The sequence below is a fragment of the Dendropsophus ebraccatus genome, chromosome 2, assembly GCF_027789765.1.
Source record: "Dendropsophus ebraccatus isolate aDenEbr1 chromosome 2, aDenEbr1.pat, whole genome shotgun sequence".
NCBI classification, from domain to species: Eukaryota; Metazoa; Chordata; class Amphibia; order Anura; family Hylidae; genus Dendropsophus; species Dendropsophus ebraccatus.
Window position 1 is genome coordinate 147,895,461 of NC_091455.1, and position 25,041 is coordinate 147,920,501.

Genomic DNA, 25,041 nt, shown 5'->3' on the forward strand with positions numbered 1-25,041 from the left:
GAGTCGGACCGACCATCGAGGGCTTTCATGAAGTCTGATAGTTCAGGTATCTGGGCCGCCAAGAAGTTTGTGCTGAGACTTCTTGTTTCTTGGTGATTTCGGGCGGCCTACTTTGGTCCATTGTTGCATTCTCGGGAGGTCGGGAAGGCGCGGTCCCGCTTGTACTGGGAGCCAGGAGGGTATCTCGACTGGTGTCAGGTCTAGCGCGTCCCACACAGACTGTAAGTCTTCCGGGGACTGAATCGTTAGCCGTCGGCCATCTTTGATTATCGCTAGGCCGAAAGGGTATAGCCAGGAGTACTGGATTTTGGCCTCTCTTAGTTGCTGCAGTAGCGGTTTGAGGAGCCGTCTCTTGTATAGCGTAGATGCGGCCACATCTTGGAATAGTGAAACAGGTGCTCCCTCGAAAGTGAGGTCGGGGTGTTCTCTGTTAGCGCGTAAGATGGCTGCCGTGTCTACAAAGCTCAACAGGCCACATACCACATCCCTGGGGGGTTCGTTTGGTTTTGGCTTAGGGCGAAGAGCGCGATGAATTCTCTCAATGACTATACTTTCAGCCCTTTCTTCTCCCAGCAGGGAGGAAAAGATTTGCTTCGCTGCAGCAGGCAGAGCTTCAGCAGCATAAGTCTCTGAGATGCCTTTAAAACGTACATTCTTCCTCCTACTTCTATTCTCCTGGTCTTCCAGGAGGAGGTATGCTTTATTCAGGTGCGTCTCATGTTGCCTCATGGTATGGGACATTGCATCACAAAAACTCACGATTTCGGTGGTCGCAGTCTCAAGGTATTCCACCTGTCCTCCAACATGGCGCACTTCCCTTTTCAGCTCCACAAGTTCCTGTAGTACAGGGGTGATGGCTGATTTCAGAGCATTGTGGATCGTCTTTTTCAGGTACGATCTGGAGATCTGTGTGGCATCAGGCTCGTCGATATCTGTTAATGCACTGTGCGTGCTTTCTCGGTCTGAGTCTGGGTCCGGATCTGCTTCTCTCAGGGCAGCCGGCGCCATCTTGGGCGCGCGAGCCGGGCTTCCCACGTTCTTCTTTTTAAAGAATTTATCCATCTCACCCGCTCGTTTAGTCGCTCTAGGTGTGCTCGGGCGTTCTCTGCTGCTATCCTGTCGATGGTTACCCATTTATAGGGCTTGGTGGCGTTTATATTGGAGTCGAGAGGCCGTGGCTGAGAGGAGCTAAGCTACAGTGCTGCCGTCTCGGTCTGCGGTCAGGCTCCGCCCCGTCCAGACACTTTTTAAAGTGAATCTGTACCCACAACCTACCCCCTTCAAACCATTTGTACCGTCTGCTAAACTGGAGCGGGTGCAGAGGAGGGAGAGCAAGGTCGTTAAGGGAATGGGTGGGTCACAGTACAAACACAGGTTGCAGCTAGTTTAGAAAAAAGACTGATCTGATCACAATGTGCAAATATATGAACGGACAGTACAGAGATCTTTGTAGTGATCTTTTTACCCCTAGGCCTGTAACCATGACACCCCTCCACAGGAAAGAAGGTTTTACCATCAGCACAGATACGGATTCTTTACTGTAAGAGCAGTGAGACTGTTAAACTCTCTGCCACATGAGGTTGTCGTGGCTAATTCAGTAAATAAGTTCATGGGAGGCCTGGATGCTTTTCTTGAAAAATATAATATTACAAGTTATAGACACTAGATTTCATGTGATAGGAAGCTGATCCAGTGATTATTCTGATTGTCATTGGAGTCAGGAAGGAATTTTCTCCCTGTGATGGGGAAATTGGCATTTGCCTCAGGGGTTTTTGCCTTCAGCACTGTTGGGTTTCTGTAGGTTGAACTTGATGGTCTCTTTTTTCAACCTTATTAACTATGTGACTATATAACTATGTAACTATTGATAGCCGCCTTTAACCCAAGATCTGTCCTGTAGTCCCTTTGGCTGTTAATGGAGTTATTTTCCTAATAAAATAACTTTTAATCCAGAAGTGCAGTGTCAAAGACGCATGGCCTAGAGAACTGACAGGTCCAATGTCTTGAGCACCTCTTCGACATGGTGCTGCTATTTCAAAAGATACTTTTTAGGAGGATAACTCCATCATTAACCAAATGGACCCCAGGACAGATCTTGGATTAAAGGTGGCTATGCAACAGTACAAGTGGTTTGGGGTGGGGGTGGATTGTGGGTACAAATTTGCTTTAAAGGAATGGTGAAGACTTGCTGTTACTACTGGAGGACATTCTACTGCAGAAGAACTGCTATGAGTGAGGACACCTGGATTTACCTATTAATATATCTGGTATTATGCCCTGTACTGTTTGTGTACCTTAAGATCATTGACTGTGGCCCATAATATGCAGCTATACCATATGTTTAAAAGATAAAAAATTATGTTGGCTTCTAGAAATAACTGACTATGATGTCTCAGTATGAGGATAATAATAACAACAGTGAAGTCACAGCATAGAGATAATGTACACAGTGATGTTACTGTAAAAGTTTAATGAAATGCATAAACTCGTCTTCCACTGTAGGGATTAGGCATATAATGATATAAGGGTACAGGTATAATTGGCACAAAATTGTCACCATGCACTTAGTGACTTTACAGCACATATGATTTCATAGTACGTATAATGCATATAGTGATGACACAACGCAGCTTGCGCACGCTTTGCGGGGTTTGTGCCCACTGACCGGCACAGTGTTGTTTGGTTAGGGACTCGTGTATCAGAGACCTGCACGTGGTACATGAGGCAATATGGTGTGATCTAGAGATGAGCGAACCTCGAGCATGCTCGAGTCCATCCGAACCTGATCGTTCGGCATTTGATTAGCTGGGGCTGCTGAAGTTTTATAAAGCCCTAAGGCTATGTGGAAAACACGGATATAGTCATTGGCTGTATTCATGTTTTCCAGACAACCTTAGAGCTTTATCCAACTAAAGCAGCCACCGCTAATTAAATGCCGAACAATCAGGTTCGGATGGACTCGAGCATGCTCAAGGTTTGCTCATCTCTAGTGTGATCAAATTATATACTAACTGATGTTGGTTTTATATGTAGCTGAACAAGCTTTCTCATGAACTATGGGTGAGATGTGCAGCCATTTCTGTCTCTCCAGGCTTGTGCAGCAATGTAAAATGGCACACAGCAGTTGAGAAAAAGGGGCAAGTGATCATCAGGCTCCATAAGCAAGCTTGAAGTAGATTTGAATCATAACAAGCACTATATAGAGCCTCATGCTAGCTGCTGATCACTAATCTGTGGGATAAATTCCCTAGATCTTTATTTGATGATATCTTTATAAAAGGAAACAAGGTTGATAAATGAATGACTGAATATGCTGTGTAAGAACTAATGCTAGATCTGCTGTAAGGTATGCCGTTTCATCGTTCTCTTCAGTCATGATGAGTGTGATGAAATCATTTCTTTTTTTTCTTTTTTTTTTTTTAGATCAGATTCAGCTATTTTATACAATGACCGGTCTGTACTTGAAAATCACCATGTAAGCGCAGCATATCGCCTGCTTCAGGATGATGAGGAAATGAATATACTGTATAACCTATCCAAGGATGACTGGAGGTGAGATGTGTAGGCAATATATGATTCTTAGCTCTAATTATAGTTATCAGATGTTTGAATTTGTCATGTGTTTTGTGAATAAACTTCTATTTGTACATCTTACTAATCTAAAATTCATTTAAATCTTTTACCCGAATCCATTTAATGATCTATTCACATCTCAGCACAGAAAAGTTCTACCATTCTACATGCTGGGTTGCTACAAACTTTGGCCTGTAGTTAAGGGGTTTATCCAGCGAAAAGCTTTTTTAAAAAAAATCAACTGGTGTCAGAAAGTTACATCTCAAGTCTTCTAGTGCTTATCAGCTGCTGTATGTCCTGCAGGAAATGGTGTAATCTCTGAAGTGAAACACAGTGCTCTCTGCTGACACTTCTGTCTGAGAAAGGAACTGTCCAGAGCAGAACAGGTTTTCTATGGGGATTTGCTACTGCTCTGGACAGTTCCTACTAGAAGACTTTGAGATTACAAATCTATATATATTTTTGACACCAGTTGTTTCGAAGAAAAAAGATTTCCGCTGGAGTACCCCTTTAAGTCTCAGACAGATATGTAAATGACTACAGGTGGAGTCTAATTAGACAGTGAATCTTGCCACAAGAGGAGGTACAAGTGCTTCACTACTGCTGTATAAAAGGCTTTGAGGGTACATTTAGGTAGTATACCTCTTGATATACTGCCCTATGACACACTTGACCAGTTGACAGAGCGGTGCAACAGCAGACAAAGAGGAGCAGAATGTTTCAACAAGTTAACTGTCATCTAGGCCATTCTGAACACGGTTGCCAGTCTTTAGAAAAGCCCCATCCAATCACCTAGCATCAGGCAGGCATAACTCATGATAAATCAGGTGTAGGAGGCCTGCTTAGTTTGCACAAAAATCTTTGCATTTTTGCTGATGTGCACCTGGCGTACTCTTATTAAATCCCCCCGGTAGTGTATATGTACAATAAGTGCATCCATGCAGTTTTTTAGCATACCATTTATGTTGCAAGAGCATGCATAACTACATCCAATCAAGGTTTTACGATTTAAAAACACTTGTCTCCTATCTAAGTATCAGATTGCAAAGAGTCAGAGGGTCCAACCTCCATGCCCCCCCCGGGTGATCTCTCTATTGGCAACCTGGCTCTTTTGTTATTAATCGAGCTGTGGGTCGGCACATGACCCACTGCTCAATGTATTCTCTATGGAGCTGTGGGTCACGTGCTGACCCACAACTCAGTTGATAAGAAAGGTGCCAGGTCACTAAAAGATAGATCCCTGGGGGCATGGAGGTCAGACCTTCCACAATATCATACTTGTCCCTTAGGCTAGGTTCACACTGCGTTTTCAGCATCCGTTTAACGGATCCGTTTTTTTTAACGTCCAGAAAAATAGGGTCAGCAACGTTTTTTGGTCCGTTTTGGTCCGCCAAAAAAAACGGATCCGTTTTTTTTTATAATGGAAGTCAATGGAAAAACGAATGCACACAAATGAATCCGTTTTTTGCAATCCGTTTTTCATGCGTTTTTTGCAAAAAACGGATGCGTTAAACGGATGCTGAAAACGCAGTGTGAACCTAGCCTTATCCTGTGGATAGGGGACCAGTATTTTTAAATTGGAAAACCTCTTTAATGCATATGTATAAATACTTTCACATATATTTTATATACTGATGTAACAAGTTTTGTTCAAGCACTGTATTCCCATAAGGAGCTTGGTTCCACTACTATATCTGTAGATTGTGTAGGTTCATGATGCTGAATCTATAGATCTATAATGCATAGACATATTTTAGTAAGTGCAGGTAGGTATGTACAATATGTTTATCTTTATGTAATAGAATGCATTTTTTTTTGTAATGCCGAGGGGGAGCACTCTAATTTTGCCTTAGGCAGCAGAAAAGCTAGGTGCAGCCCTATGTGTCTAGTTTGGTTTAATTCATCTTGAAATGCTCTGCATGGGACTCATCCATAGACTATAGAATTCCACAGTGAATCCTGACACCAGGGAGTGCAAGAGTAGATGCATACAGTGCCTCAAATGTGAGCATAGTATTGCTTTGCTTATCCAGGCTTCCAGCATTAGAGAGCAGTCATCTATTATTAAATCACAGCCCACTACTGACCTGCCCTAGTCTATAGAGCAAAGCTGACAAGTAGAAAACTAAGAACACCATTTTTTTCTGTTGCTTTCTGTATGCCCTAGGGCCAGTATGAAAACTGAAATATTTCCTTTTTTTCCCAATTAATACGCGTCTCATAAAAAAAATAAAAAAATAAATTGAAAATTCATATACTAAGCAGGTTTAAATAATCTATCATTATCTGAAGATACAGTCTCCTTAAAACATAGCTGAAAACAAATATCTTTTATCATTTCATGTGCAAAAAAAGCTCAAAATCTGTTTTCAGATTAATTTTCAGCAGAGTTAATGTTCTGACTAACTTGCTCACACTGGTTTGATATTTAAAAAGAGATGTGAGCTTACCTCCCTAAGAATAAAGATATCTGCAAGGGATTTGCGACACATATGGTTTGCAGTGGAAATGTCACATACAATTAGCAGATGCACAAGGAAACTAATGTCTTACACATTCTTTTTCTTTCTGCCTTATGACAACCCTGAAGGGAATTTCGGGCTTTGGTGATTGAGATGGTGTTGGCCACAGACATGTCCTGTCACTTCCAACAAATCAAAGCAATGAAGAATGCTTTGCAGCAGCCGGAAGGGTGAGTAACCTTGTTGTGATGTCCTATGGTTAAAGGTTACAGCCAATACTGGTAGGCTGTTATTATTTTGCACTTCAAAGGCATTATCTTATGGAACCGTCAATGTGTGACTTTCTGATGCCTTTTCATGCTTTTTTATAAAAAAAAAAAAAAAAAAATGAATTAAAGATCATTCACATTCAGCAAGGTGCACTTTCTTTAAAAAAAACTGGCAGCCAACATAGTTTGTTAGAATACATGTTTACATATAAGTCATATAAGTCATGTGAATTTAAGTAATAAAGAAGGCAAAACAGACTGATAAGCTATTCACTGGACAGATAATCAGTCACTAATGGGGCGTCGACACACGGTGCTTCCTGATTAAGCAGGTGTGAAATGTGCATCGGACGTGTGTTCTCCTGAGGTCGGCACTGGTTTGGTATGTAAAGACTTCTACTCTAAGTAAATTTTATCTATGGCAGTTTTTTCTTTGGCGTTTTTTCTATTATTGTGCACCAAGGCCAAATGCTATTTTTGTCTTTAACCCTTAGGGGACACGGTCAGTTTTCATTTTTGCGGTTTTGTTTTTTCCGCCCTGTGTATATAAGGCCACAACACTTTTTTTTTCTTTTCTTTTTTTTTTTTTTTTGGGGGGGGGGGGGGGGGGGCGGTTGTTTTTACACCGTTCATCCTAGGGTAAAACTGACTTGTTATACATGTTCCTCAAGTTGTTACAAATATGATGATATGTCACGTATAACTTTTCCTTTTTAAAAAAATATATGTTCCTTAAAATTGCTCTTTTACCATGCTTATAGTGGTTTTATCCTTTGGGCTATGGGGCTATGTGAGGTGTCATTTTTTTGCGCTATGATGTGTTCTTTCTATTGATACCTAGTTTGCGTATACTGTATGCCAAATTACAATTTTTTGAGATTTGGTGCAACCAAAAATGCACAATTTTGCACTTTGGATTTTTTTTACGCTTACGCCGCTTACCGTGCGAGATCGGGAATGTGATAATTAATTAGTTCAGGTGATTATGCGCGCTGCATCTAAATACTTAATTAGCAGGCACGGCGATTAGCCGCGGTCCCGGACTGCATATAGCACCCGCGATTGCGGCAGTTCAGAGCGGGGTCGCTATGTGACCCTCCTCCTAGCTCCCATAGTGGCACCCGGACGTTCTGGTGCAGCTAGGTATTAAAGAGACTGTCAACAGGTTTATGCTGTCTTATCTAAGGGTAGCATAAACTAGTGACAGAGAAGCTGAACAGAATGATGTATCACTTGTTCTGTGCAGCTGATTCAGAAATATCCTTCTGAATAACATGGACAATAAGTAGTCCTCTCCATTATGTGCATGAGTCCATTAGTCCTCATTATTCATGAGAAGTGGAAAACTCCACCCACCAGCTGCTGATTGGCAGTTATCTATCCAGGCTGTGTATAGGCAGTCAACTGTCAATCAGCAGCTGGAGGGTGTGTGTGTGTGTGGGGGGGGGGGGGGGAGCGGTGTGGCAAGAATCCTATTCTTCTGCATATTAGGAGAACAGCTTAACAAAATGATGTAAGTAATACACTGATCTGTTCAACATTTATATCACTAGTTTATGCTGCTTTAATTTAAGGTGGAATAAACCTAGTGACAGATTCCTTTCAAGTACTTGGGTAAGAGTTAGAAACCGTGAGCATTTTTGTGGAGCATTACCTCCACCAGTGTATATTGCACTAGTTTACTATAGTTAAGTGCATAACATATGGCCATAGGACTGTAGTACTGCCATGCTGTCAGGGGGTTACCAGGTGGTGATATTTTTACTTCCTTTCCCACCAGTATGTCATCTTTTTATTTCATATATCCTCCATGGTTCATTTTGATCCACCCACTGCAATTAGTGTTTGAAAGGTTATACATATATGTTTTTGTAATGTTCATTCCTTTTTCATGAGTATCATGTATCAATAAAGTATTTCAATTCATATTATTATTAATGCAGGAGTGACAACTTTATTGAAGTTTGCCAGTATTTGTAGTGGAATCCTACTTGTGCACTGATGCTTATCAGTGCCATGTGGTAATCTTACTAGATATTTCCCATGATTTTAACATGATACTTTAATTTGTAGGATTGACAAGCCCAAAGCCTTATCCCTGCTATTGCATACAGCAGACATAAGCCATCCAGCTAAAAACTGGGACCTACATCATCGGTGGACAATGTCCTTACTAGAAGAATTCTTCAGACAGGTGGGAATATGTTTGTGAGTTACTTGAATACCATATTTAGTATGTGGCAGACATGATACTTATGAAATTGCATATATTTCTTATGGTTACATTCAACAAAAAGTTAAAAGCCAAAGTTTTATCATTTCGGATAAGTTCTTATTGTGAAGTAAATTTTTGTCACTGTAATGGAACATTGCAATTCTTAGTTTGCATAGCTTATGTTCTTAGTATAACATATAAGATACCCAACTTTCTTCAAAGGGATTTAAAGGGATCTACCATATCTTTGTTCTGGGTAGTGGGACATGTATGTGTAGGAAATACAGTTTTAATCCAGCAGATTATGCAAATAAATTATTAGAGGACAATGGGGACCAAACTGTGACTAGTTAGGCTCTCTGCTTGTGATGAAACTCTGTGGGTGGGATTGATAGGCAAAGAAGCTTCAATGTCACAAACTGCTTGGACATAGCGGCTTCTTTGCCTGTCATTCACAGATAGACAAGGCTCATTCTTCATCCCTATGCATACCTAGCTGGGTTAAAACAGTTTTTTTATTCCATGTATTTACTCATCTCACTTCCTTGAACAAAAATATAGTAGAGAACCCTATTAAAACATCTACTGAGCAATGCTAACTTATCCTCTAATTCAGGGGTACTCAACAATTTTTAGTGAAGGTCCACTTACCAGGGTCTATTGTCAGGTGAAGGTCCGAGCTGAACATCAGTAGAAAACGTGTTTTGTTACTTTTCACAAATGTTGTTCAACTATTTACATACAGAATTGATGCTAATTAGTGGGAAAACTGGCATTTTCTCTCTCTCACCAGCCCTTCCAAATTAGGTACAAAGGGGGTGACTGCCCCCCTGTGCGCTCTACCCCTCCCATATAGCCCCCTGTAGTATATAGCCCCCCGTGTGCTCTCCCCCTCCCATATAGCCCCCCTGTAGTATACAGCCCCCCTGTGTGCTATCCCACTCCCATATAGCCCCCTATATTATATAGCCCCCCTGTGTGCTCTCCCCTGTAGTATATAGCCCCATGTGTGCTCTCCCCTCCCATATAGCCCCCTTGTAGTATAAAGCCCCTGTGTGCTCTCCCACTCCCATATAGCCCCCCTGTAGTATATAGCCCCTTGTGTGCTCTCCCTTGTGGTATATAGCCCCCCTGTGCGCACTCCCCCAGTAGTATATAGCACCCCGTGTGCTCTCCCCCTGTAGTATATAGCCCCACTGTGCACTCCCCCTCCCATATAGCCCCCCTGTGTGCTCTCCCCTTGTAGTATATAGCCCCCCTGTGTGCTCTCCCCCTGTAGTATATAGTCCCCCTGTGCTCTCCCCCTTCCATATAGCCCCCTGTATTGTATAGCCCCCTGTGTTCTATCCCCTTGTAGTATATAGCCTTCCTGTGCGCTCTCCCCCTGTAGTATATATATCCCCCCTGTGTGCTCTCCCCCTGAAGTATATAGCCCCCCTGTGTGCTCTCTCCCTGTAGTATATAGCCCCCCCTGTGCTCTCCCCCTCCCATATAGCCCCCCTGTGTGCTCTCCCCCTGTATTATACGGCCCCCCTGTGTGCTTTCCCCTCCCATAAAGCCCCCCTGTATTATATAGCCCCCCATGTGCTCTACCCATCCCATATAGCCCCCCTTTATTATATAGCCCCCCTGTGTGCTCTCCCCTTGTAGTATATAGCCCCCTGTGTGCTCTCCCCCTCCCATATAGCCCCACTGTAGTATATAGCCCCCCTGTGTGCTCTCCCCCTGTAGTATATAGTCCCCCTGTGCTCTCCCCCTCCCATATAGCCCCCTGTATTATATAGCCCCCTGTGTTCTCTCCCCTTGTAGTGTATAGCCTTCCTGTGTGCTCTCCCCCTGTAGTATATAGCCCCCTGTGTGCTCTCCCCCTGAAGTATATAGCCCCCCTGTGTGCTCTCTCCCTGTAGTATATAGCCCCCCCCTGTGCTCTCCCCCTCCCATATAGCCCCCCTGTGTGCTCTCCCCCTGTATTATACGGCCCCCCTGTGTGCTCTCCCCTCCCATATAGCCCCCGTGTGCTCTACCCATCCCATATAGCCCCCCCTGTATTATATAGCCCCCCTGTGTGCTCTCCCCTTGTAGTATATAGCCCCCCTGTGTGCTATCCCCCTCCCATATAGCCCCACTGTAGTATATAGCCCCCCTGTGTGCTCTCCCCCTCCCATATAGCTTCCTTGTAGTATAAAGCCCCTGTGTGCTCTCCCCCTCCCATATAGCCCCCCTGAAGTATATAGCCCCCCTGTGTGCTCTCCCTTTGTAGTATATAGCCCCTGTGCGCTCTCCCCCAGTAGTATCTAGCTAGTACCTATATTAACTCCTTAAAGCTACTCTGTGACCCCTAACAGCAGTGATATAAAACTGGCACTGTTGCATAAATTACAACAAACTGATACCAATGACATCTGTATATATGTTGTCAACAAATTATGTTTCCTAAATTCACCATTTTATGAGCCATATTCATGTCAAAGATGCATAGCCTATAGTATACTGTGAACTAGACCCACAACTTCTCTGTTAACACAAATGCACAAGGAATCATAGGCATTAGTTTGTCGGAATTTATACTACAGTGTCAGCAATTCACTGAAGCAACTAGGGGTGACAGATTCATAGTTGCATAGTTAAGGTAGAAAAAAGACAAGAATACATCAAGTTCAGCCTATAACCATACTGTGTTGAAACAGAGAAAAGCAAAGAAAACCCTTATGAGGCAGATGCTAATTGCCCCATACCAATTCCTGAGCTCAAATATATCAGAATAAACCCCTCAACATCTAGTGCTCATAATTTGTAATATTTTTCAAGCATCCCGACCTCCCTTGAACTTATTTAATGAATCAGCCATGACAACATCATGTGGCAGAGAGTTCCATAATCTCACTGCTCTTACAGTGAAGAATCTGCATCTGTGCTGATGGTGAAACCTTCTTTCCTCTAGACGTAGAGGATGCCTTCTTGTCATGGTTACAGACCTAGGAGTAAAAAGATTTCAGTACTGTCCATTCATATATTTGTACATTGGGATCAGATTGTCCCTAAGGTGTCTGTTTCTAAACTAAATAGCCCCAAGCTTGATAATTTGGCTTGGTACTGTAACCCACCTATTCCCTTAAGGACCTTAGTTGCTCCAGTCCACATTCACGTTTACTGTTGCCATGTTTTAACATGGACTGTTTTTTTAGAGACTTCCTCTAAGCACTTGTAAGGCCATGCTTGAAATATAATGAATGTATTTTATCTGTGTTTATTTTGTATATTATGTATATTGATTTCCCTAATGAAAACACCATGTTTAGGTATTTTATCGTTTAATAAAAAGCAAAATTTCGTTTGGGTTTGATTCTTGATTCTACAACTAAATAGCTTACTGAAAAATAAACCCAGAGTTGCCTGAACTTTCAGGTGATATGGATCTATTTTACAAGTTCCCTTGGGTGTTTTGTAAGAAGGGTACGCTACACTGGGGCAGGCAGTGAAATTTATCTTTCTACAATGAATGGTGACATGTAAATAGTCAAGCTATGCAAAATAAGAACAAGGTGTGAATGAATGTGTAACCTTCAAGGTCAAATGACTCAAGTGAATTGCTTATATAAAAAGCATGCCTTAGTATTAACTAGAGGTGTGCCGAATTTACAATACTGAAGACGTCAGTATACATAGCTAAGTCACTAAGGGAGGGTGACATATAAACAGTATATAAAAAATAATTTACCTGAAAAAACTACTAAACTAAAAGATAATTATACTATATAAAATATAAGGGAAGGGTTACAGAAGAGGAAGTGGAGAAATATGTTTATCTAAAGGGCTGGTGCATAGTAAGGGGGCATTCACACGTTCCATGTATGTTCTAGAAAAATGGATGATGTGCTACAAAACTGTTTAAATCTTCGCATGGTCTGCTGCTGCCGCTCTTATTACACAGAGCGACAGCAGCATATCGCTGCTATTCTGATCGTTGCCATTTCAACATGTAGAAAGATGACGATCACCCAACATCATGCATGTCAGCTGATCGTGGTCTTCTGTTGCACTAAGCAATTATCGGTCGTAACGGCTGATATCGGCTCAATGCGCCGATATCAATTAAAATGAACATATAACTTAATATTAGCATGGGTGTTGAGGAAATGGTAAGCTTAAAATGGATCAGGGCAAATTCCTGGGTGTCATATCATGATTGGATACTGTGCCACATAAAAGATTGGTATATACAATTAGAATACTTGGGCTAGGTAACTGGCTTAGTGATTTAAAAAAAAAAAAATATTACATGTACATACTCTGATTGGCTCACTGTTACTAGTGGGGCATACCACATGGGTCAGTGTTAGGTTCTTCTCTCTTTAATATACTTTCTAATGGCCTTGAAAAGGGCCTACACAGTAAAATATAACTTTTTGAATATTATACTAAACTGTAAAGCAGTTAACACAAAAGAAGATATTACACTGTTAAAAATAGAATGCCATAAGTTGCTCGCTTGGGCTAAGAAGTGACAGAATCTGAAAGTGTATGGTTATACTATACTGTACATGTGGGAATGGAAAATGACTTACCTCATGGGAAAACACTGGGTGAAACTAACATGAACAAGGACTTAGAAGTATTAGGGATCATAGACGCACAAGAAATAGTTCTACCATTCTACAAATCACTAGTCAGACCACAAATGGAATATTGTGTACAGTTTGGAGGAGCAGAAAGAAGGGCAACCAAAGTATTAATTTGAATGAGGGGACTACAGTACCCAGAAGAAAAATGATGAAAACTGGGGTTATTTAAAAATGAGCATGTCTGAGGGGGTGACCTAATAACTACAGCAAAGCAGAGATCTACATAATCTATTTATACCTATATATGTAAAAGGAGACATCTTCTAAGCTTAGAGAAAAAAAAGTTTCTATGCCAACACAGAAGGAGATTCTTCTCTGAAAATGAAGGACAACCATGCAACTCTCTGTTAGAAAAAGTGGTCATCGAGAACTTACTAAAAGAATTCGAAAAGGGTCTAGATTAGAGATGAGCGAACCTAGAGCATGCTCGAGTCCATTTGAACCTGATTGTTCTGCATTTTATTAGCGGTGGCTGCTGAAGTTGGATAAAGCCCTAAGGTTGTCTGGAAAACATGGATATAGTCATTGGCTGTATCCATGTTTTCCAGACAACCATAGAGCTTTATCCAACTTCAGCAGCCCCAGCTAATCAAATACTGAACGTTCAGGTTCAAATGGACTTGAGCATGCTCTAGGTTCGCTCATCTCAAGTCTAGATGCATTTCTGGAGTGTAATAATGTTAAAGATTATAGTTTATAGACTAAAACATCTATGTGCATCTAGAGTAATAGAGAGTACCCAAGAAGTCTCCACTGGATATTTCATTGGTTTTAAAAAAGTGTCCTCTTATTTTAACAGCAGGGACGAGGATGCAGTTAGAGATTAGGGTTTCTTGTCCCCTACCATTCCAGATCCAATGCATTTTGGAAACTCTTCAGGTCCTTTGACTTTTTAACAATTTGCAAATCTGTTAAAATGCTAAAATTTCTATATTCTAAGTATTCAGCTTTTGCTATCATACTTGAAATTTGGTTCTAGGAGCTTGCTATTTCTCTTGAGCATCTTTGAGATGTTTCTATGGAGTCACTTGTGGTAAAGTCAGTTGATCGGACATGATTTGGAAAAACATATCCCTGAGCTCAGGGAAAGCTCAGAGAAATTCTTAATGAAAATATTATTCAGAGTGCTCTGAGTCTCAGATTAGGCCAAAGGTTCTTCTTCCAACAGGACACTGCCCTAAGCACTAAGTCAGGAAGTGGCTTAGGGGCAACTTTGGGAATATCTCTGCGTGGCCCGGCCAGAGCCCTGCTTAAACCCATTGGTACATCTCTGGAGAGACTGGAAAAAAACTGGCCACCAACAGTCTCCATACAACCTTACAGAGCTTAAGAGGTTCTGCAGGGACGAATGGCAGAAAATCACCAAATCCAGGTGTGGAAACCTGTTGGCATCATACCCAAGAAAAGTGGGGGCTAAAATCACTGCCAAAAGTGCTTCAACTAAGTACTGAGCAACGGGTCTGAATATTAAACTTAATGCAATATTTTGGTTTATTCCTTTAATAAATTAGCAAATATTTCTATTGTGTGCAGAATGAGAAAAGGAAGCATGATTTTATTCAGGTTTTTTTTTTATTTTTTTTGCTGCAACAAATAATTAAATGCATTGTATGTCCTAATACATCTCTCTAGCCCTTATATAGTGGCTAAGGGTTATAAAAGAAAGATGACCTACTCCTTTTAACACAATAGCTGTACGCAAATACCTTATATTTGTTACAGCAGCTAATGTACCAAGGGCTGACATTTCATAGAGCAGATCTAACATCATTAGAGTATGCTCTCATGACATGTCAATTCTTTGATCGGAGAGCGACGGAAAAGGAGGGGCGTATGCCCTCCCATAGAGACACTGTTGAACACTGAGGTAGGCAAGATTCCATGGCGGAGAACTTTGCTGCTGAATTCTGCCAACTTTACTCAGTTTAAATGGGCCCTAAGGGGTCCAAGCAGGCAGAGGAAGCCTTGGGACATTAGTGAAGAGTTATGCTCTGATTATATATTGTTATATAGATATGAGTGCAAATGTTCAATCACAGCCATCACTATTTTCAGTTTATTGCAGTAAAATCAAGCCAAATACAACAAGTACATCGCATTCAGCCCTCTCCCTGCAGCCTTGGTGAGGTCCAGTAATCTGCTGGTCATTCATCAACCCTTTCACTACCCTTCATCAAGAGAGACACTGGTGTTACAAATGGTGGTTGTATTTTCTGCAGTGAGCTACATAAGCCTCTTGTGTTTTTCCCATTTTTGGATGCCTCCCAATTAGGGATGGTCCGAACCGAGTTCTGTTCGGGTTCGTACGAACCCGAACCCTCGGTAATGATTCCCGCTGTCTGCCCGCTCCGTGGAGCGGTCGGATCCAGCGGGAGGACCGCCTGGAAAACTGGGATACAGCCATAGCCATAGGCTGTATCCCAGTTTTCCAGGCGGTCCTCCCGCTGGATCCGACCGCTCCACGGAGCGGGCAGACAGCGGGAATCTGCTGCCGTGCGTTTGGGTTCATATGAACCCGAACCTCGGCAGGTTCGGACCATCCCTACTCCCAATCTATGAAAGGAAAGGGAGGGGGGAAATATTTGTCTTGCTGGGAGCCTCAGAAATGTCCTGAACATATACTTACTCTACAACTATTAATATGTAGTTACTGCATATGGTGTTTAGCTAGTTAGTGGGATTTTATTCTCTAAAAGCTTGGTGAGCTGATTTCTGCAGATGGCAGACAGCCATCTTCAGGATCTAGCATTTTCCCCGTTCTTATCCAAATCTCTCTCCCAGGTTCTGATTCTGTAAAAACTTAGGGCCCAATTTAGCCCATGGTGCCCACTTCCTGCCACCTTTGTTCAGAAATGAGGGTTCCCATACACTATAGCTCATGTGGGTTGGAAAAGCTTTTCACTTTTTAGCCAATTTAAAGGAAAACCATATGTCAACATTTAAACCCTATTTGTTATTCACCATCAGTACTCATAATGTGCATCATATACATGACTGTGACACCTGCTGATGTTCAGTGTTACCCAGTAAGTAAGCTACTATATGTGGCACAGAAATAGAAGAGAGCAGAGAAAATTTTGATCACTTTATTATACAGTTTCTTTACTCGCATCAAATAAGACTTCATTTCACACTGAGAGTTCTCACTGGCGTTCAGCATGGATGTTATTGTGCAGATGCTAATCTACCTGCCTGATAAAGACAGAGTACAGACAGAGAATGGCATCCAGAAATCATTTCCATTTCAATAGCTCTGGTCCCTTAGACATGTCTCATGCAGCTGCCTCTATACATTCTACATCTCACTTATCTGTGTATTAATACTCTGAATGGTTGGTGTTCAGAAAAATATAAAACTCATTGAAATCTATTTGCAGGGTGACAAAGAAGCAGAACTTGGCCTTCCATTTTCTCCACTGTGCGATCGCAACTCTACAATGGTTGCCCAATCCCAAATAGGTAGGTTTCATAATTTTACTATATATGTGTCATATATATGAATAAACTAGGATGTATTTTAAAGTCGATCTGCTGTGCTCTGTGACCCCCATCAGCACCCTGACAACACAATGTCCGGGTAACAATAGCTTTCTGAAGGCCCTAAGGCTGCCATGTATGAGCAAGAGGCATGGCTGTATAGTTTGCCTACAAGCATTATGCAGAAAAGCATAATATACTGCACTCAGGGCCGATTCTGGGGTTTCTGCCACCTGAGGCAAACCTCAGGCGGCCGCCCCGAGTGATGGCCGGCATGCACCCCCCCCCCCGCCCCCCCCCCCCCCCCCCCCCCCCCCGCAGCCAGCCGCTCACCTGTCCCACGCCGCAGCCGGCCCGCGCTCTCCGCTGTCTCCACATCCCGTTAGGTCCCGCGACTTCACCCTGCAGCTGTCACGGACCTCCAGGCTGTGGTGAGTGAGTGGGGTGATCGGGTCGCGCGGGGCCGATCACCCCAGCGCGTCCCCCACCGACGCCGGGCACTCACCACAGCCTGGAGGTCCGTGACAGCTGCAGGGTGACGTTGCGGGACCTGACGGGATGTGAAGAGCGCGGGCGACGGGACAGGTGAGCGGCCACTGTCATTTTTGTTAAGTGATACTTAACAAAAATGACAGCAGGGGGGACATAATGCTGCCCACCTGCCGGACCGCAAAATCTGCCGCCTGAGGTGGAAGGCTCATTCCGCCTCATGGCAGAAGCGGGCCTGACTGCACTACATGCAAGTTGGTAAAGTTTTCATATTGAGTGCATACACTTCTATACACAAGCATGTGGTAAACTCCTGTTTAGGGTGCTCTGATACATAGTGCTACCAGCCATGGCTACTGCAAGTATTTCTAAATTCCCAGCAGCACCTGGCTTCATCACTTTAAACCTTGGCTTGTCAAGGACCTGTCTGCAATTATCAGTAAAAAGGCAAGTGCTACTGGCTACGTCTGGATTTGTGCTGTCCAAAGTGGCAAATCCAAGTGCCGTCTCCAGTAGCCTCAACTGGTAATGCCTTAGGTAAGACCAAACTTAGCCGTAAAGCTATGTGGACAATAATAATGAAAACTCTGCAGCTCAATCTAGGAATCATAGTAAGGTAAACCCTAAATCGGCTTAAATTAAAGTGCATGCAAATAAATGTATCTGACAACTTTTTTTGTGTGTGTGTGCACTGATGGCCATTTAACTGCTGAGGCCAATATAAAACTGATTTTTTTTAGCAGTAAAAATGTAGTTTTAGGCTATGTTCACACTATGTAAAAGTACGGCCGTAGTTCTAGCCGCAGAACTACGGCCGTAGTTTTGCGGTGTGTAACATAGCCTAATTTGTAATGGGATCCTGGCCGGAGCGTACACACATCGTATAACCTCCGGCTGAATTCGGGCTGCAGAAAGACCTGTCAGTTCACACAGTGAAGCGGGCGGCTCTGGCCGCTCGCTTCACTGTGGGCTATTGGAAGCTCTGATGCGGGCGGGCGCGCGCTGATGCACCCGCATGAGAGCTCTGCGGCCGGACAGATCATCCGGACAGTACTACCGGCTGAGGTCAGGGAACGGCCAGTCTGATACCTAATGTGAACATAGCCTTAGGCCGGGTCACGAAACGGCCGGTCTCTGGCTGGATCATCTCGGCCGGTACTTAAGTACCGGCCGGATGATCTTTCAGGCCCCGGAGCTCTGATGCGGGACCTGTCAGTTTTTTCCGGCGCCGCGTGGGATCCTGGCCGGAGTGTTTACGATGTGTGTACGCTCCGGCCGGGATCCCATTGAAAATAAGACTATGTTCCACCCCGCAAAACTACAGTCGTAGTTCTGCAGCGAGAACTACAGCCGTAGTTTTACGTAGTGTGAACATAGCCTTATAGAGTAACAAACAGGTAAAAAAAATTATGTTTGATGGGGGTGTGAGAAGTGCCAAGGCCAGCATAAACCCCTATTAATATGTATGAAGAGTTTATAAACCACACTTAAGAAGATGCATGAGATGTTATGAGACATAGATAGATAGCACTGTACGTCATTCATATATACTTTACTATTACCTATTTGAAAAGTTTAGCAGCTTCTACTTAAAAATCATAGCTGAAGGACACTTCAATTATTTATGAGAGCTGTAAGACCAAGGGAAACATTACTCTTCATCATCCTGTGCTTCAGACATGCTTAAAAATGATAAAGCATTTGCAATTGATTGACAATATACACCCACCAGCCATAACAATAAAACCACTGACAGGTGAAGTGAATGACATTATAGAGGCACCTGTCAAGAGTTAGGCAGCAAGAGAACAGAGGGTTTTAAAAGTTGATGTATTGGAAGCATGAAAAAATAGCAAATGTAAGGCTATTTTTGGCCTGTCACTGCCATAGGCGCTGCCCTCCAGTACCTAGTGGCAAATACAGCCCTGGCCCCAGTCAGTGGAGCTAATAGCATCCAGGATAAAAGATGCAAAATCTATGCATGGTGCTGGTCTGGTGCTGGCCTCTAGACAGGTGATTTACACCTAGACCACAGCTTCTACACAGGTTCAACTATATCTGATTGCAAATCAGTCCTCTGTTTGGCAGATACTGACTGACAGCTGGGAGAAAATCACAGTAGGGGATACCACCGTTAGGGGGATATTAAAAATTCCTGGGGAATATTAAAAATTCTTTTTTATTATTTAAGCTAAAAAAGATACATTCTAACTGTGGTATCCCTACTGTAATTTGCTTAAAATATATACCACTGGGACCTTCTCTATTCAGCTGGGTTTTGGACCCCGTCATTAGTCCTGTTGTATTCCTCCTCTGACAGCTGAGAGAGCAGGAGGCCGAGCAGCATTGATTATCCATGAAGAAGAGGGAGGAAGAAGGAGTGATGAGGTGTGCCAGAGTGCGGCACAAACACAACTTTGTAATGTATGTTATGTATGTGAATGGCCCCCTTTCCTATGTTCCCCGACCTCCGTCCGTGGACCTAGAAGTGTAGTGCATTATACATACCTGATTCATGCCGACTCCCGTCTGCATTTCTTCTGACAATGATGTAATCTTCGGGAGGCCGGCCGACCCGCTCCTGCCGTCCCTCTTGCCGGCCCCCCTCTGCCGCGTCATAACTGTGCTCAGCCGTGATTGGCTGAGCACAGTTATGCTCAGCCAATCGCGGCTGAGCAGTTGATGACGCGGCACATGTCGTCAGCTGCGTCAGCTGCTCAGAGTAATGCTAGTACTCTTACTGCATACTTCAATAACACAATCTGTAGCACAGTGCACAACTGCATATATTAGCTATACACCAGTTCTACTACTGAAAAAGGACTTTTGGGCGTATGTTAGCTAGTTACTGTACCTACCTAACTATTAAAGGGGTTATCCAGCAAAAATCTTTTCTTTTCTTTTTATCAACTGGTTTCAGAAAGTTATTCAGATTTGTAATTTACTTCTATTTAAAAGTCTTCCCATACTTATCAGCTGCTGAATGTCCTGCAGGAAATGCTTTCTTTTCAGTCTGACACAGTGCTCTCTGCTGACATCTCTGTCCGAGACAGGAACTGCCCAGAGCAGGAGAGGATTTTTATGGGAATTTGGTGCTGGTGAACATAAGCTAAGAGAGGTGCTGTTTCTGCACGAAATCTGCCATGTTTTTCTAGGCCTGGATAATCTCTTAAAGGAATCTGCTAATAAAGTCTTGGTGCCAAATACCCCTGGACACCTTTAGATGCCTCGTGGAGGCCAAACCTAGAAGAGTCAAATCTATTTTGGTGGCACAAAGGGGACCTACAGAATATTAGACAGGTGATTTTTATGTTATGGCATGTCAGTTTAAAAAAAAGTCTTATATATCACAAGCACATTATTTATTGCAGGCTAGTGCCTTATGATTTCCCCTTCAGACCATCTGCCCTGTGGCCCTTGAAGTACAGCAAGTGTTACTTTGTACCTTTTTGCACAGTGACATTTCAGAGAAAGTTCTCTTCTCTGGTCACAGTCTGTAAATAATTATTGTTGACACAGAAAAATGTGATTTTCCTCTAATTAAAATTTCCTATAAAACCAACATCCTATCAGGTTCCATTTGTGTTATTTCCTTTACTGTGGAAAGAGCACTAAAAAAAATAAAAAAAATAAATTCTCCTATCAATATTTCTTTACACTTTAAAAGTACCATAAGCGAGTTATGTAATAGTGTTAGCTATACAATAGCACCATCTGGTGGGCACTATTACAATTACATGCTTACATCACAGAACACAGGTGAGTAGTTTACTCATAACGAGCAATGCTGTTGATTTATAGACAATTAATTATATAAAATAAAACATTTTTGCACATGATAAATATTGATAATAATCTGTTATTTAGGTTTCATTGACTTCATCGTGGAGCCTACATTTACCGTGTTAACAGACATGACAGAAAAGATTGTAATTCCACTCATTGATGAGGCATCACGATCTGGACTCACAGGATTTAGGAGATCTAGGTAAGTTTTTTAGTTTTTTTCTTTTTTAATTTAAAGGAAAAGTAAATAGTTAAAAGATAAACCGTGGACCACCAAAGTGCGAATTTGTGGGGCAAAAGGGGAGTTGTGATTTAATATCAAGTTAGGGAGGGGAAGGGTCCACTGAGAGTGCCTGGAGGTACTGTCCAAGTGCTCAGCCCTGGTGTATTTCAGTGTGTGATAAATGAAGACTGTAGTTTTGTTGTTCTTTTTTATTCTAGTCTGTTCAACAAATAAAAAAAAAATAAAAAAAAATATATATATATATATATATATATATATATATATATATTTATATATATATATGTAATTAAGCCCTTCATGACCCCAAAATGGGCAGGCTCATTTTCATTTTTGCATTTTAGTCTTTTTTCCTCGTCTTTTAATAGCTATATAACTTTTACTTTCATATCCATAGGGCCATGTAAGGGCTTGTTTTTTTTTAGGAACAGGTGTACTTAAAAGAGTTGTACAGGATTAGCAAAACATGACTGCTTTCATAAAAAAAAAAATCATGCATGACTGGTGCTGTTTATATATATATATATATATATATATGCTACATTCTCACTCTTATTAAATTACTGTTTCAGCTTGAACAGCATAGTACCCTCAGAAGTTAAAAGATCGAGTGTGAAGAGCACTGGATCAGAAGGAAGTGCCTCTTTGAACTGTTCCATCCTCACTGTGGACTTCAAAAGTTTTAAAAATACCTGGTATGAAGTGGTTCTGCAGAACAGAGAAAAGTGGAAAACACAGGCGACCAAAGGTGATTAAGAAGAATTTATATATAGAAGTGATTAATATTTAATACTATCATTGTGTAGATGAATAGATGTTAGATAGATAGATAGATAGATAGATAGATAGATAGATTTAAAAGATAACTGCAGCACTCCAGACTTAGTGGAAAAAACTATTGTAATGGTTTATTCCATACTAAAGACACAGAAAAATGAGCGGCATTTCAGTCCTTCAATTCAGACCTTTTTTAAGCCACTGGCTTTCAGCCAATACACAGGAAGGTTCAGCAAGGCTGAGGGTTCCTGTGTTCTCTATGGAGAGGGGTAAACCACAGTGAGAGAGCTCTTGCTGCGGCTTATCTCTTCCATTTCGCCTGACCCGTATCACCTCTGACATTATCTGTTGGTGGTTGATCAGCAGAGCCCTGTTTACCTTCGATCGACAGTCAAATCCACCTTAAGCGGCAGGTTCGGCCGTCTAAAGTCCAAAGTGTACAGGGACCTTAAGCCTGGATAAACTCTGTCAGTTCTGTTTAACCCTTAGAGGACCGGGCCAATTTAAATTTTTGCGTTTTCGTTTTTACGCCATTCGCCCTATGGTAAAAATTACTTGTTATGCATGTTCCTTAAAGGGAACCAATCACTGGAAAAAAGCATATAGAGCTTTTGAAATGTGCTGTTAGAGCACACAGCACACTTGCCACACGTGTTTCCATAGCCTCCGTGCCTTCCCCGTGTAAGCCGCAAAGTAACTTTATAAAACTGGCACCCTGTATGCTAATTACCTGAGGTAGTCACCTGGGCGGTGTTCGGCTAGCAGGTAGTCACGGTCCCCTGGGCGTTCTTCCGCTGTAATCACGCCCCTCTGGGCGTGATTCAAATGGCAGAGTGGCTGTGGCATCACTCGGGAGCGCGCCGTGCCCAACGTCGGCGCGCTTACGTACTGATGCCGGACGCCGCCGCACATGCGCAGTGCAGCCGCTTCCATTCCGGTTGGACTGCGCCTGTGCAGAATAGCCTCGAACTCCGGCTAACAGGCTATTCGAGGCTATTCTGCAAAGGCGCAGTACCGCAGGAATGGAAGCGGCTGCACTGCGCATGTGCGGCGGCATCCGGCATCAGAATGTCACAGCTACTCGGCCATTTGAATCACGCCCAGAGTGGCGTGATTACAGCGGTAGAACGCCCAGGGGACCGTGACTACCTGCTAGCCAAACACCGCCCAGGTGACTACCTCAGGTAATTAGCATACAGGGCGCCAGTTTTATAAAGTTACTTTGCGGCTTACACGGGGAAGGCACGGAGGCTATGGAAACACGTGTGGCAAGTGTGTGGCACATTTCAAAAGCTCTATATGCGTTTTTCCGGTGATTGGTTCCCTTTAAGTCGTTACGATTACAACGATATGTAACATGTATAACTTTCATTGTATCTGATGGCCTGTAAAAAATTCAAACCATTGTTAACAAATATATGTTCCTTAAAATCGCTCCATTCCCAGGCTTATAGCACTTTTATCCTTTGGTTCTGTTGGGCTGTGTGAGGTGTCATTTTCTGCACCATAATGTGTTCTTTCTATCGGTACCTTGATTGCGCATATGCGACTTTTTGATCGCTTTTTATTACAATTTTCCTGGATTTGATGCGACCAAAAATTTGCGCAATTTGCACTTTGGGATTTTTTTACGCTTACGCCATTTACCATGCGAGATCAGGAATGTAAGTAAGCACTCAATTGCTTCCGGCTGCTGGCGATCGGACCGTGCCCGCTAATAGCCGTGGTCCTGGGCTACATGCAGCACCCGGGACCGCGGTGGTCCAGAGCGCGGCCGCCGCGCGGCCCTGCTCTGTACGCCTGTGGGCGGTAGTGCGGTCTAAAGGATTTTTTCACTAAATAACACACATTACAAAGTTATACAATATTGTAATGTGTGTTATTTAAGTGGATGGCCCCCTTCCCCCATGTTTCCCCCCCCCCACCGACCGCAGACCCAATCGCGGCTGAGCAGCTGATGACGCGCTGAAGGGTGGAGCGGTCCGGCTGGCCTTCTGAAGATGATGTGATTGTCACAAGATTACGGCCGTGGTTGACAGTGATTCAGTAAGTATAGTGCATCACACTTTCGGGTCCACGGTCGGGGGGGGGACATGGGGAAGGGGCCATTCACTTAAATAATACACATTACAATGTTGTATAACTTTGTAATCTGTGTTATTTAGTAAAAAAATCCTTTCGACCGCACTGCCCCTTTAAGCAAATTGCATAGGACAGCTAGTTGGCTGTATTTATCTTTCTGACCACCCCTAATGACTGCAAACAGGCTAGGGAGGGCGGCCAGGATGCCATGTTTTAAGGTTGGAATCTTTAGTTAGATGTAAAAACTCCTTTAAGACATTAGTAAACATCATCACTTTATCAGTGCATTGATAACATACCCTGTTGATATGTACCCTTCTCATGTGGACATGTTCTTTGGCTACATACAAAGTATTTTATATGTTTCTTGGTGCTTATACCCAGTGATTGTTTAACTTGTAATTCTCCCTAGATGCAGAAGAAAGAGCAAAAAAAGAAGCAGAAGAAAACAAGCAGCTAGAAAAAGATGAGAAAAAGATTGATGAGAGAGAAGACAAAAATGAAAATGAAAAGTCCTCACAGTCCAAACATGAAGTAAATAAAGAAACAAACTCCAGTGATGGCAAACACACTGAATCTAGTCAGGGAAATATTAATGGGACTCGATTACCAAATGTAAACAGACGAGATGATTCCTCAGGACAAAGTCAAAGTAAGCAAGAGAAGTCTGGTGAAAGTGATGGGAAGCAGCAAGTGCAAAATGGTGAGTGAAGGTGTCCTGTCCTAGTTTCTGATTTTTTTTTATTTAAATTTTTTTTATGTGTTTTTGTGTTGTAGGATTTGTACTCTGACTACAGTGAAGAAACTTTATAAGGAAAAAAAAATAGGAGTAAACTACATTTAATCTATTAGTCAGTGGCAACTTGTGCAAACTTACAGTCTTCAAATCAGACAGTCTTTAAATCATGCTGTCTAGCTTTTTGACGCAAAGTTTTCTTCACCTATTACTTGGCTTGAAGTCCAACAGAATTTTCGGCCAGATTCAGGTGCATCTTTGGTGCAAAGTAGACCAGTAGGCCCTTTTGTTGCTTAAACCACGCCCCTTTTT

The 25,041-nt window shown here is 42.6% G+C and overlaps 1 protein-coding gene across 10 annotated transcripts in view; it reads left to right on the forward strand.

Annotated features, from left to right (window-relative positions):
• Positions 1-25,041, forward strand: part of PDE1C (phosphodiesterase 1C) — a 553,045-nt gene that overhangs the window by 488,653 nt on the left and 39,351 nt on the right. For 7 of the 10 annotated variants that reach the window (XM_069958459.1, XM_069958462.1, XM_069958461.1 and 4 more), the window contains 7 exons: positions 3,424-3,552; positions 6,164-6,265; positions 8,378-8,498; positions 16,519-16,600; positions 20,975-21,095; positions 21,707-21,882; positions 24,406-24,696. In XM_069958459.1, the coding sequence (XP_069814560.1) occupies positions 3,424-3,552; positions 6,164-6,265; positions 8,378-8,498; positions 16,519-16,600; positions 20,975-21,095; positions 21,707-21,882; positions 24,406-24,696 (1,022 nt within the window). The remainder of the gene's footprint in view (positions 1-3,423; positions 3,553-6,163; positions 6,266-8,377; positions 8,499-16,518; positions 16,601-20,974; positions 21,096-21,706; positions 21,883-24,405; positions 24,697-25,041) is intronic. The other 3 variants (XM_069958460.1, XM_069958464.1, XM_069958468.1) reach the window with 1 other exon arrangement.